The sequence below is a fragment of the Cetorhinus maximus genome, chromosome 1, assembly GCF_964194155.1.
Source record: "Cetorhinus maximus chromosome 1, sCetMax3.hap1.1, whole genome shotgun sequence".
NCBI classification, from domain to species: Eukaryota; Metazoa; Chordata; class Chondrichthyes; order Lamniformes; family Cetorhinidae; genus Cetorhinus; species Cetorhinus maximus.
This window is the reverse complement of record NC_135879.1, coordinates 161202361-161216482: the sequence shown is the minus strand read 5'-3', so window position 1 is coordinate 161216482 and position 14122 is coordinate 161202361. Positions and strand designations below refer to the sequence as shown.

Genomic DNA, 14122 nt, shown 5'->3' with positions numbered 1-14122 from the left:
CCCTACGGTACTCCACTAGTCACTGCGTGCCACTCTGAAAAAGACCCATTTATTCTTACTCCGTATTTCCTGTCTGCCAACCAGTTCTCAATCCATGCCAATATATAACCCCCAATCCCATGTGCTTTAATTTTGCACACTAACCTCTTATGCGGGACTTTATCAAAAGCTTTCTGACGCAGCAAGGAAAGTCAAAAAAAGAGTTGGAGCAATGACGCAACCTTGGTTTACTCCTGTCTTAACCACAAAAGGGCCTGTGATGGATCCATTGTTACATATCACCACTCAAAATATCATCATGAAGCAAGGGAAAGATGGTAATGAATTTTGGAGGACATCCATACTTCAGAGGGGAAATATATGCTGCAGATAAGAAAATTCACAAATTATTGCAATTGGCTAAATTTTGGTTTTGCACAATATTTTGCTGAGAATATTTGTGATATGTAATGAATTTCTGAATATTAAGTGCAATATATGTATTTACAGTAATGTAAAATACTTTCTAAAATCACCTATAATTTTGATGGTGTTGAAATTTTTATTTAAGTTCATTATGTTGACGCAGAGCTTTGTGTGGCGAAGCAAGGGTGCTTGCTGCTGACCTTGAAGTAAGTCTTGTAAAGCAATGTAGGTTATTGAGTTTTGGGCAACTCTACTGATGGGTTAATTATCAGGCACAACTTAATTCTAATTAACAAAATTAATTCTTAAACAGATTCTGCATTCTGAAGGCCAGAAAAAGCTGAAATTGCCATGCCAGAAGCAATCCTCAGTGAACAATCAGATTTTGTCCTGTTGCATCGTTTCCTGTTTTCATGGAAATATGCTTTACGTCCAATCACTGTAGAGGAACAGTAAAAATAGTCAGTTCCTGCCTGACTGCAGCTACACACCAAAGGGATGTGTACAGTTCCTGAAGTTGACATTTTCCATTCCCTTCCTGCAAGCGAAATCTTTTGTTCTTTAACCAAAATCCATCTTTTAAAATTGATGCGTGCTCATTTTCTCAGAATCTTGTGATAACGAAGCATTTATATCTAAAGCAGCATTTGATTCAGTCAGGTGAGACTGTGCGTTTTAAAGCCTCTGTTTTTTAAGCGTTTGAAATTCGTAGCTTAATTGTGTTAGTTGAATCATGGCGACGTGCAGTGTTTTTTTCCAAACAAACATTGCTCACACAAAGCATGTGCATGGCAACATGGTAATAAAGTACCATCCTAGCAGCATATTTGACATTGACCTTTACTGTTATCTATCTTTTAATAGGCAGGTAAAAACCCAGGGCTGCAATAGGTCTATACAGTTGATCCTGTGCGCTTAGCTTAGAGAGTGGAAACCTGACCACCGTTTTTGATCTTGGCCTTCATTCAGAGATTTATGTTGGAAAATTTTAGATACCATGCTCCTGGAAGGATTCAATGTCTTCAAGAGGGAAAGGAAAAAAAAAATAACGGTCAGGAAACATTGGCAAGAGGAGGAAAAGAGGATTAGTTTAAAAAGGGAGAAATGGAATTCCCACATGGACTGTTGCTGTAAAATAACATTTTAACAGATATTTTTAAAACGTCACTATATTTTTACCATAGCTTTTAAGTGCTGGAAAATGGATCATTCTATAGAAGAAGATTTTTTATGTTTTGAGCATTCGCTGCCATTTGTGCTTCTTAAAATACACCCAGTTCTGAATATTGAAGATACTTGCAAAATGATTTTCTAATTCTTTAATGCTGAGGATTGGAAAATATAATATTAGTTCACTGTATAGATTCATAGAATGCCTTCACTTTTGAATACATTAACCTAATTGGAATCCTGTTCTGAAATCAATGCAAAAATAATAATAAAGTTTGCAAATGATTGAACTAAGTTTGTCCATTGAGCTGTTTTGCAGAGAGCAACTTTGCTCAACAGTGAGATCCAATAATTGCTGCCTCCTGAAAAGATTGTCGATACATATCAAAAAAGTTCTTGCTTACAATGACTGACATTTCAGCAATCAAAATCTATAGATGTCAAATCAGGCTAATAATTGGATTGTAAACCTATGTTCTCAGGGCCATGTTAAAATGTTACAGTTTGCTGTTGTATTGTGTATTGATTCAGTATCAAATTATTTTTAAGTATTTATGGTGAAATCAATACAGTTGAAAAAATAGGTGTCATGTTGCTTTGCTATCTTGCCATTTGTAATCATACTTTAGAAGATGATATGAAAATATTTAATGCAAGAATATAATGAATATATATTTAAAACATGGCATCTAATCACAATCTAAAAGATCTTATATTTAGAAACAGAATACAGTAATTACACAGCAGAGCCATCAAAGGAAATGTCAGGTTAGTGTTTCGGTTATAGACCTTTCTCAAATTTTCAGTTTTTTTTTAACAGTTACCTACTTAAGAGCAGAAGGAAAGGTTAGTAATCATCTTTTGACTAGCTTAGATCTTAAATATTATACATATTTTCATGTGAACATAAATGTAAAGCATATTGGAACACTATAATTTATTGTTAGAAAGAACGCATGACGCTGTCTGCAAAGATTTTTGCAACCTGACCTTTTTGCAATTTTTCAGCCGGGGCTTCTGATCCCGGCTGAAGCATCAAAGGGTCAAGGCAGACACCCACGAAGACGACCAACAAGAGTAAGAAAAGGCAGACAGGGCTTGCCCCCTTTTCATGACAGTGGCTTCCATATTCAGGTGAGTTTTCAAAGGTCCTAAGACACCCAGTAAATGAGTGAGGGGGTAGTCAATAGGGAGTTGGATTGTGGTTGGTCTTCACGACAGCGGGGTAATTGGGTGGGTGGGATGGCCAGGTGTGGGGGTTGGTTGGATGGAGAGGTAATCGGGTCAAGTTCAGGTCAGGTTGGGGTGTAGTGATTGAGGTGGTTCGGTTGTGGTGTTCAGTTATGGTGGTTAATCTGAGTTAGACCAGGTATTAACCAGCGTAACATTTCCAGGGTAAGCATCCAGGTAAGTTCCACGCATCTTACCCAAGTCTGTGACACTGAGCTCAATGTTGGAGACATTCACAGAGGGTACCAAGCAACAGAAATCACTCCATCAAAAGTTTAAACTTCCTGGACAATTACAACGCGTGTGCGTGTGCCAGGACTTCTGCAGGACCCTGACATGCATCTCCCAACTTAAGTTCCAATCTCTGACAATCCAGATACCAGAGGATTTGAACCAATATCGTTTTCAGTATATTCAAAGGAAGGATACCAATAAAATCCATTGGTCGCACCTTGAATTTAAACTTGCTTTGCTAGTTCAAAACAGTATTCTAACATTATTCTTTTTCATAGTTTTTGGAAAATTCTTGCAAAAGTTGGCCAAAAGAGATAGAAAACAGTTATGGTTCTCCAGTGATTCAGGATTAGATGTTGAACCATACAAACCGGGAAGAGTCCATAACTGTTTGCTTAGTCTGTGTGTACTTAGCAGATTTCAAGTAGGATAACTAGCTGACCTCAGCATTCCAAGAAAAGGGAAAAGAAAATTGGCCAGGGTTTCTACTCCTCATCTCTATCCACTGACCTCTGCTGCAAGTGTGCTTTGGTGGTTATCGGATGAGTAATGGAGCAGAAACTCTTTCCACTGGTAGGAGGGTCTGCAGTCAAAGGGCACAGTGACAAAAGAACCAAAGGGGAGATATAAAGGTTTTTATGCAGCGAGTGACTGCTGAAAGGGTGGTGTAAGCTGTTTCAAGGAGGAATTGAATATACTTGAAAAAGAGTAATTTGCAGTACTGTAGGGAAAAAGCAGAGGAAAGAGACTAATTGGATGGTTCTTTCAAAGAATATAAGGAAAGACTTGCATTGATATAGCACCTATAATCTCAAGATGTTCCAAAGCATTTTACAGCAAAGAAAGCCTAGGCTTTCTGTTTGTTTAGGGGGAGTTGCACCCAGTATCCTGACCATATTTATCTCTCAACCTACGTCACATGAACAGATTATCTGGTCATTAGCACAACACTGTGGGAGCTTGCAGTGTGCAAATTGGCTGTTGTGTTTCTTACATTATGACAGTGACTACACATCAAAGTAGCATTTCATTGGCTGGGAAGTGCTTTGAGACCCTGTGTTTGTGAGAGACATTTATATAAATAAATGTGCACGTTTTTTCCTATTTGGCTGGAGCTAGTCCAGCAGCCGTAGAAGGATAAATTGTCAAAAAATTGACACCAGTATAAGAGTGGAAAAATAATTTATTGACAAGTTACATATGTTGATGTAGCGTTACTGAGAATATGCATTTTTGATTGTTGGGTGATCCAGAGATTTAATAAGAGGAGTTCTTGCACTTTCTTGTGGCTTGATAGAGTGGTATGAACATTTATTCAGCTGGGAATTATGGGGTGTCATTTGCTGCTAGCTGAAAAGGGACAGAAAATAATTTTAAAAGTTAAAATATTAAGTAAAAAATTAAGAAGTCTCTTTAAATGTGAAGTGCAGATAAAATAATGGTTTTATAGTTTTGTCATAAGGTAGAAGTAAAATTAATACTGTTCTAACTTTTCTATGGTTCTGTGGTTCTAACTAGGCCCCTGGTAACATATTGTCTTTTTACGTTGGTGAAACAATAGGCTATAAAGAACAAGAACTCAAGAAAATGTATGGATTTTACAACATCAACAAATGCTACATAATCGTTGTCAAGCTGCTGGCTTGCATTCTTCTTCTGATGCCTCGAGGCTTTTCACTGGTTTGTCCTTCTGTTTGTCAGCGTTGTTCAAGGACTCTGGTTCAATGCTGCAATTTAGGTTTAACATCGGTTCCTCAAAAGTTCTCAAAGACCACTTCACTGATTTGCCTTACCAGAAATAATATTTCTAATGTAACATCTAAGGATTTAGAAGGATGTAACAGACTGTTAGCACTTTTCCTTGATAGTAACAGTCTCATCTATATACATCCTCAAGCTTTTACTAGTCTCATCAACCTGTACTACCTTTATTTGAACAATAATCAGATACAGCACTTCAGTCCAGGGACTTTTGGAGGCCTTTCAAAACTTCGATCTTTACACCTACAACATAATCAAATTCTTTATATTTCAGGAGGATTGTTTTCTGATTTGACTGCCCTTCAATATTTGCAACTCGAAGGAAACTCCATTAGCGTGCTCAGTGGTGGAATGTTCATGGGCTTGATGAGTCTTCATACATTGCATCTGGCTAACAATAGAATTTCATGGATATCTAATTCCTCATTCAGGCAGCTCACACGACTGGAATTGCTCAATCTGCAGGGCAACTGCTTGACATGGATCCCATCAAATACTTTCTTTCAGCTTAAGATCCTTAAAAGGCTTGTCTTATCCAATAACCCAATAAAGTTAATCCATCCTTATTCATTCAATGGACTAGGGAGTCTCAAATATCTTTACCTCAGTAATGCCAAAATAAAAGCCATAGCAAAAGGTGGCTTTTCTGCACTGAAGAACTTAATACATTTAGCTCTAAATAACAATAGCATAATTCATGTTAATTCTGATGTTTTTAAAATATTGCATCTAGCTTATTTGCGGCTTGACCATAACAATATATCCTTTATTGAGCCAGCTGCTTTTGAAGGAATGGCAGCAACTTTAAAAGTCCTACACTTGGCCAATAATCATCTTAAAAATTTGCATCCTGAGGTCCTGAGGCCACTGGCTTCTCTAAATCATTTAATAGTAAATGAGAATCCTTGGGAGTGCAACTGTAAATTGCTCAGTTTGCGTAGATGGCTATTGTCATCCTCACTTAGATTAAACATTCGTTGTCACAGTCCATCCCAACTACGTGGTAAGCCCTTGCACTACATCAGTGTAAATGAGGTCAGCAGATGCAATATGACTTTGGCACCTTTGGGAGTAGATATTGAAATGGGATCTCCAACTACTAACATAGCGTTGACTTCAATGAAAACAAATACCCCAAATGTTTATTTCAAGCTGGAGCACAATTCTGTAGCAGTGCAATACTTCAAAGATGCAGTTCTCGTAGCAGAAGAAGACACTGAACAGCTAACAAGTGCGCTATCAGGGCAGCTGCCAATTGAACATGCACCTGTAAATTTAACCACATTTACAGGTTCAGGTTTGGCATCAATGTCGATCAAGCCTTTATTAACCTGTGAACAAAATTCAGTAAAGCTGAACCAAACCTTTGATATACTCTTGGCCTTTTTTATCTTGGCATGTGTAGCAATTTTAATCCTGATATACAAAGTTCATCAGCTGCGCCAGAAACTCAAGGATGCTGAAGCTGGAGGAGACCATGTTCTAGAGTATTACAGTGTGTATCCATATGCACGGTATTATGTGACCGACCCAGTGCAGGTTATTCCTCCAGAACCTGTGGCAAATCCAGAAGTGGACCAGACCAGTCTCCTAAGGATATCACACCCGCCTAATCAGGCACAAGTTATTCTTTTTGAACATACTGTTTTATGATTGTGTTTATATCTCTGATGTATACTGAATAGAAGTTTAACATTTAACGACAATAGCTGTTTATGATCAGTTAGGTGTGTTTTAAAAGTTTGCATGTATCATTAAATTACCCCTCTTGGAAACAACTCTTGTGTAGAACAACATTTTTACTAAAGTACATATTTTTTACCTACGTGCACCAAAAAACACACAGAGCGGAATTTTCCGTGCCCTCTGGTGTTAGGTGTGTTTGGCGACATGAGCAGACAATATGGTGAGAAGGCCAAAAATTGGTTTCACAATGTCGTGAAATTGTCCGCACTCCCCATCAATGGTGGGCCGCGTTACCCACCATTAGACGTCAGGAACCTCATTGTAATGCACCTGCATATCATTGTAAGCCCAGCTCGCCGAATCACCTCCCCACCCCCCTGGCCCCTCTCCAAACGCTGGAGCATATCAGTGAGAAAACACACCAGTGCAGAACAAGTGTGATGTGCAGAAGTTGGGACTTACTGTCAGGACCTTGCTCATATCACAGACATCTGAGGAGCTGAAGATGCTGGAGCCCAACAGCAACGGGACCCTAGAGGAACATCCACTGCATGCTGGGTGAATTCTCATGAACATGGCTCCACCACGAAGCAGCTCACGGAAGGTGGAAAGTCGTCGTTGAGGCCCTGCTCGCAACAGATGACCATTGAGGGGGTGAAGAGGCAGGTGCAGCCTTGTTTGGGAGAAGAAGGTGTGTTGGAGGGGAGGGCTTGTGAGGTTGAGGTGGAGGGGGAAACGAAGATGTTGGGGGCGCGAGGTTGGTGGGGGGGGATTGAAGGTGCCAGGCAGGTGAGGTTAGGAGGGGGGAGGGAGTATGGGTGGAGGAGGGGGGAACGGGAGAGAAGACAGCAACTGGGAGGTAGGTGTAAGGGAAGTAGTCCAGAGGGGGGAAGGAGTCTGAAGAGGGGAATGACGAAGTGGGGTGTGGGGGGGAAGGAGTTCCAAGAGGGGAAGGACTAAGGTGGGGGCGGTAGGGGGAAGGAGTCCGGAGAGGGGAAGGATTCAGGCTGAGGGAAAGACAGTTGGGGGGAGAAGGGGGATATGGGGAAGGGATCCAGAGTGGCGATGGCCAGGTGAATGCGCACGGGAGGGCTCTTGAGTACATGACTGCCTCCTTGGGAGCAAACTGAGGGTGGGCTTGGTAGGAGGGAATGGTGAGAATGACTGAGGGCAGAGTGAGGTGGGAGGATGAGGTTGCAATGGTATCGGTAGAAGGAAGAGGGTGGTTGGTGGGGACTCAGATGCAAACATAGTCTCTGCGGGTGGGAAGGAGGGGGTCAGGCAAGTTAATGTGGATGGGGGTGGAATTTTCGGGGAAGGAAGGAAACGTGAAAGTTCACGTTCACCTGGGCGCCCCCAAAAGAAAAGAGTTGTGGCTGGTAGGTGACAGTGGGGAGGTGAAAGGTGATGCCAAGGCAGTCGACAGTGATGGGGGAATGGAAATGGGTGACTGGGGGAGGGGAAAGGATGGAGGAGTGCAAGAAAAACTGTAGCATTACCATACTTGCTAAATCGAAAGTGAAACGAGAGTCGTGGTGGGTGAGAACAGGTGCTGCATGGGGGTCTGATCAGTGGGTAGACGGAGATGCAGCGCAGCTCAGATGGACAACTGAAAACAAACCCCATCAGGCAGCACTGAAAATACTCAGGACATGATGAACATGAGGTGGGGGGGAGGATCCACGTGCATGGGAGACGGCTTGCACAAGGCTCCGAAAGGCCCAGCCATACACACACTTCCCCCTTCAGAATCACTAACTTAGTGCTTAGTACAGCTGAACTGCTAGTGGTGGGGGGAGGGCAGGGTTTATGGAAATGCACTGAGAGGACTCGCGAAACCTGTCAATGAAGCTGAAAGGCACCATTACACATTACTCAGTGAAAGTGAATATATTTTCAGTTTGTAAAGTGACAAAATGTGTTCAACCATGCAACCAACCGTGATCAGAATTTCTTAACTTTTGAACGCCTGAGACTTCTAAATGCTGCTCTGACATCCGCAGCAGGGGTGGAGACAGCCTGGGCAATAGTTGGCTCTGTTATTTCTGATGACTTCGGCGTGGGTCCTCTGGAGACCCGAGGCCTCGAGAGCCCTGGCTTGCTTTGGCTATCCTCCTATTGGTCAGATGCTCCCTCTGCAGTGACAGAGGATGAGGTTGAGGGGGTCACAGGCAAAGGGGACTCGGAGGAAGTGGACAGCCCTTGAGATCCCTGAATGGATAACCTGGGGTGTCCAGCTGCCACTCCTCCCTTCAGGTTCCCGAGGGCTCCGGCCTGATTCCTTGAGGGGATGTCAAAGTGTCCTGTTGCCCTCTCGCTTTGCCACTGCAGGAACTCTCCCATGGCTACCGCGATGGAGTGCAGGTCTGTGCGCATCTCTGCATTCTGCTGGACCAGGGCCTCCATGGAGACCTCAGCGCAGGTACATGTGGATGCTACTTCATCAGCGAGCAGGCAGACACACACACCTCTGACTAGCGTGCCACTCTGTTGGGGGCTTCCAATAGCTCTGCCTGATGTATCCCAACCTTGTACTGACCTGCACGATTAATTGGAAGGCTGAATCCAGAGGCTCGTCATCTGACTCAGACCTCACAGTTGCCTCTTCCTCAGCAGTCGTCCGAGTGCCAGGGAGCAGGGCTAAACCTGCCTCCTCCTGCTGCGGACGTGTGTCCATGCGGTGAGCACCAGGTTGTGAACCTGGGCCTGCTCTAGATCTAGGTCCCTACGAGTTATGTTTCTCTGTGCTGGTGGAGGATGTGGGTGAATGCTGTGACGAGTCTTCCAGTCTGCTTATTTGCAGCTCTTCAATGGAAGAGGAGTCCCCTCGGCTGGAGGTGAGGACATGGACAGAGCTGGGGGGCTGGCTGGCTAAGGGTGTTGGTCGCTTGGCAAAGCTCCCTGAGAATCAAAATAGAGATAATTAGTCCATGTCAGCATAGTCAAAAGCAGGAAAGAGAGCAGTTACATTTGCGTTGAGAAAGGGATAAGATCGCTATGTGGGTGTTCACCGCCGACCTCACCGTTGCCACAGGCACAGTCCACATCATCACGAGGCTGCACGATGGCACGCTCCTCAAAGTCAATGAAGGGCCTAAAATGGGCCACTCCCCCTCCCGGCCTGGGACCTATCCCTACTGTTGTGAGCCAGCTTCTGCTGCATGAAAACAGATGGAGTGTGTGAAAGCAGGATACATGGGAACACCACCACCTGGAAGTTGCCCTCCAAGCCACTTACTATCCTGACTTGGAAATATAACGCCATTCCTTCATTATTGCTGGGTCAAAATCCTGGAACTCCTTCCCTAACAGCACTGTGGGTGTACCTACACCACAGGGACTGCAGCGATTCAAGAAGGCAACTCACCACCATCTGCTCAAGGGCAATTGGTGAGTCAATAATTGCTGGACTAGCCAGCGACGCCCATATCCCGTAAAATGAATTTTAGAAAATTCATATTAATGGTGAACTTGCAATTATGCTCCATGTTTTAGTCTGAAATTTAAGTGATAGAGCTATTACACCTTAAGAGTGTATTCCTTTTGGAGATTTTACTGGATAAAAATTAGTGTGATATATATGATTTAATTTAAAATAAAGTTTTAAAGTTATCAAAATAGCAGTAGAATATTGCACCTGGTGAGACACTGAACATCTGAGGTTCTAGTGTTCATAACACAATCACATCAAATATGACATCAAACATGCCATTCATGGTTGCTTGTTGGTCCATGACGAATACATCAAAAGTTTAAAGCAGAATATCTGGAGAAAGTTGTTGGTTGAAGTGCATCAGTGATCCCAGAGTGATGGTCTTTTTTATATTACAAACAATAAAGTTTTCTTCTAATCTGTCTTATATTCTGATATTACTTTCTGACCTTAGAAAAGTAGACACCAGCTGATGCCAGCAATTTATGTCATGAATATGAATTAAGCAGAGTGCATTATGTAGATTGCGGCTGCCCTACATTTTGATTGTGCTTGTCCTACAACCAACAACTAATCAAAGGCATTGTTCTCACTTTTACTTTGGGTAATCTTTTCCAAACTTTGGAAAGCTAGGATCACTACAGTGCTACTTGTTTGATCAGGTGGTGCTACACTTAGCAATTTTGCTAGGCAGCCTTTTAACTCCAGGTGTTAATGCAGTCATACTCATAAAATCAAATTGAAACAAAATGCATTTTTCCAGTTGATTGCAATATTATCTTTTGACACATCAGTAATATTCTGGATTCATAAAGTTTAAATCAGTCAATTAAATCACTTCGGTTTCCTTCGGATTTTTCTTTTAAAAAATAACGCACTTTTTTGGGCAACCTTAAAATAATGGTTTAAATTCAAACAAGATTCGTGTCTCAGACATTACCCTTGCAAAGATCTATGCAGTGTCTTGTAGATTGTTTTGAAAAATATTGTCCAGCACTTTAAAAATTGTGTTTTGAAGTTTATGTATGTTTCATGAAGCATAGTACATTATTAGTGAACAACTTTTAAGCATTTATTAGCTTTGTACTCAGAAGTGATCTTATTTTAAGTGATGTTTTCTGCGCTACTTTTTGTTAAGTTTCTAACATGGTGTGGATATTGTCACCATAATGAGTAAGGCGTTAACCTCGAATGAAATTCAAACTAGTCGATTTTGGATTTATGTCAAATCCATTTTTTGTCCAAATTTGGTTGATGTCTATGTACTTCTGTCTTTTAAAAAAGAGGCATTTGTGAGCACTACAAAATGTTGGCGTTCCTGTTTTTTCATCCCATGCACATTGTTATTTGAAAAATGTTTCAAAGTCTTCTGATGTCAACATCCAGAAGGAAAAGGCTGCAAGGGGATTTGTTGTGAATGTGTGTGGTTGTGAGAGATTTACGATATACCTGATCATTTCCATCAGCCTGATGGCTCTGTCACGGGTTCACTCCTTTGATGCCTTATGGTATATAGCAGTGCTGCCTATCTCTGTATATTTAAGAAAAACTCCAAAAGAGATGGTTCTTACAATGATTGTGCTCATAAATTAAATAAATGGCAGGTATAGTGTTAACTGTTAACTGTTAATTTATAGGGAAAAGACTTGAAACATAGGTTTCACTATTTATTGATCATTATTATAAACTAAACATATATTTCAAGATCTATTTTCTATTAAGGTATTTTAATTTATTCAGAGAGTATTTGCCCAGCAATGCCTTTTGTTTTGCTTCAGGGCAGACTTCTTGTTGCAAACTTTAAGAGATCACTCAATTTAAACTGCTTCCTGTTCTTTTACAGTGTCATTCAAGATAAGTTTTGTGGCATTATAAACATTTGTGTGGAAGCATTGCATGATGTCCTGTCAGAGGATCCAGACACAGGCACCTATAAAGAGTAAGTACGCAGTTCTCACTATGATCATGAATTAATTCCAAATTATAACAAATTATTTTATTGCACTGCATTAATTGGAAATTGTGATACAATGGAAATGAAAAACAAGCAGTTTATATATCCAAGAAACCAATTTAATGCTCAGGAGGCAAATTGAAGATTTATATAAGCTTCTGAATGAAAAACATGTCAATGCCTTTATTGCCTTGGGCCGTTAATTGACAGGCCATAAAATGTAAGGTGAGACTATGCTTCATATATAGGTTGGTTATCTGCCAATTTGTTGTGATCACATTTATCCCAAGGGAGCATTAAGTGTGTCAAGTTTTTGGCACATCCCAGTGATTGATTATGCCTCGGATGAGTTTGATTCTTACTCATGATTCTCGTAATTAAATTATCTATCTGCTAAAAGCCTATTCTGTTATATTGAACTTGCACTCACTCACTGCACAAAGCTAGAAATGGCATTTGAAAAAAAATCTTCAGACTAAAATTAATAATATTTTGTAGTCAGTGAAGATATTAATGTTTTAGTCATATTTGAAGTTTTAATTTTGGGAACTTCTTCGAGGTGTTTACACTTTTTAATTTTGATCAATATAAATTTGTATGTGATGATATCCGGGTTACATTGCTAAAATTTTGTTAAGTGTTAAGTTGGACATTGAGGCCTGGATGAACATCACCCAGCATTGCACATAACTCCTTTTCAGAAATGGGAACATTTCTGTTTTGCCTAATTTTACTTTCCAATTGCACCATCTAAAAAGTGTGCAAGTTTCATGAAAATACTTTATTAAGTAACTTTACTGATGTATTTGAATTCCTCATTCCTGCAATTTGCTATAATTAGTATGTGTAATTAGTGATTAATGCTGATCATGTTTTTGGGAAACATTTATATGTATTAAACTTGACACTGACTCTGTTTTTGACAAAAAACAGCCTAGAAATTCTTTGCTGTTTGTTACAGTTGCAGCAATGTTGGTCTCCACTATGCATTATTCCTTTTGATCTCCTCCAACTTTGCAACATGTATATTTAGAGAGAGTTCCAGCAGTGGCAGGTGCTGTAGCAAGGGTTACATTAAACCAGGAAATAAACCACATACACGGATCAATTTTACAGGACCCTGCAGGTGCACAATTTATGGTGACAAAATGAGATTGTGGTGCAAGTATAAGCCTCATTAACATTTTGTTAAACGAGGACCCATGCTGGACTTACGATTGCCAACTTCAGTTGCAACATATTCCAGGAGGAATTCTCACATGACCTCATGTTCTGACGACCCTGTCCATCTACTGTCACTTGATTGCTTAGCTAGTTAATGAGAGTAAGAATGCTGATTGGACGAGCCTGATTAATTAAATTGATTTCATATCCTTATATTTTGGTTAACGGTGATGATATAGCACAAACTAATTTACTGATGAACAGGAACCTTGGTAGGTTTTTCTTGTTTTTAAACAATGTTTTAAATTTAATTCTTAGAGAAAGGTCTTTAAAAAGTTACTTGTTTTGAAGGCATTCCAAAGACATTGAAATCTTCAAAGTCATAGATATTCCTGCCTTCAGAACATTTGATTGGTTAAGGTTCGCCTTCCTCATTCATGCTCTCTCTCTTCCCCGCTTTCTCTCTCTCTCTCCCTCTTTCCTTTCTCTCCCCAAACACTCCACTGCCATTCTCTACCCACTAAACATGACTCAGATCCCAGTCTGCAATCCAGTTAGTGATTTGACAGTAGAGGCAGTTGATGGGCGTGATTGAAAGATACAGAGACTGGCGGAGTGCAGGTGGAAGAGTATAGGTGGAATTGTTCACAGCTTCCACTAGTACAATGCTTGGGGAACATCTTCACTCCATTTAATTACAATTCAGTATTGCCTACCTTGGTTGTAAATCACTTTGAATCTGTGAAAAGCAATATATAAATGCAAGTTTTATTTTCTTTATTGTTATTTTGCTGCAAGATGCTGACTCTTAATATCCATATAATTTTACTCTTGAGGTGCATTCAGATTATCCTTTAATTCCAGGAGAATTGGCCGTTCTAACTGAATTTAGTTACTTTGGTGGATTCAGCATCCACAGGGTCCAGTTAGCCCGAATGAAATGAACATGTCATGAATCCTGACTCCTGGCTTGCTCAATTAGGCTTATACAGGGAAATTATTGTTTGAGTCTATTTCAGGTGTTTAGTTTTTGTAGTTGCAATTATGTTTTTCTCAATGCATTAGTTGACTTTACTCAGTAGTCT

At 40.6% G+C, this 14122-nt stretch overlaps 2 protein-coding genes across 6 annotated transcripts in view; both read left to right on the top strand.

Annotated features, from left to right (window-relative positions):
- Positions 1-14122, top strand: part of ipo11 (importin 11) — a 712707-nt gene that overhangs the window by 557317 nt on the left and 141268 nt on the right. For 3 of the 4 annotated variants that reach the window (XM_078549030.1, XM_078549021.1, XM_078549038.1), the window contains one exon: positions 11763-11858. The exons of the other annotated variant lie outside the window; for it this stretch is intronic. In XM_078549030.1, the coding sequence (XP_078405156.1) occupies positions 11763-11858 (96 nt within the window). The remainder of the gene's footprint in view (positions 1-11762; positions 11859-14122) is intronic. 4 annotated transcript variants of the gene reach the window in all.
- LOC144684823 (uncharacterized) lies at positions 937-6578 on the top strand. Of its 2 annotated transcripts, none has more exons than XM_078549098.1 (2): positions 937-1065; positions 4601-6578. In XM_078549098.1, the coding sequence occupies exon 2, from the start codon at positions 4627-4629 to the stop codon at positions 6451-6453; it is 1827 nt and encodes a 608-aa protein (XP_078405224.1). In that variant the 5' UTR covers positions 937-1065; positions 4601-4626; the 3' UTR covers positions 6454-6578. The 2 variants fall into 2 exon arrangements, with proteins under 2 accessions (XP_078405224.1, XP_078405233.1); XM_078549107.1 differs by lacking the exon at positions 937-1065 and adding an exon at positions 2583-2709.

Excerpts from the sequence above, each read along its gene's own strand:
- LOC144684823 (XM_078549098.1), top strand. The coding sequence starts at position 4,627 with ATGTATGGATTTTACAACATCAACAAATGCTACATAATCGTTGTCAAG.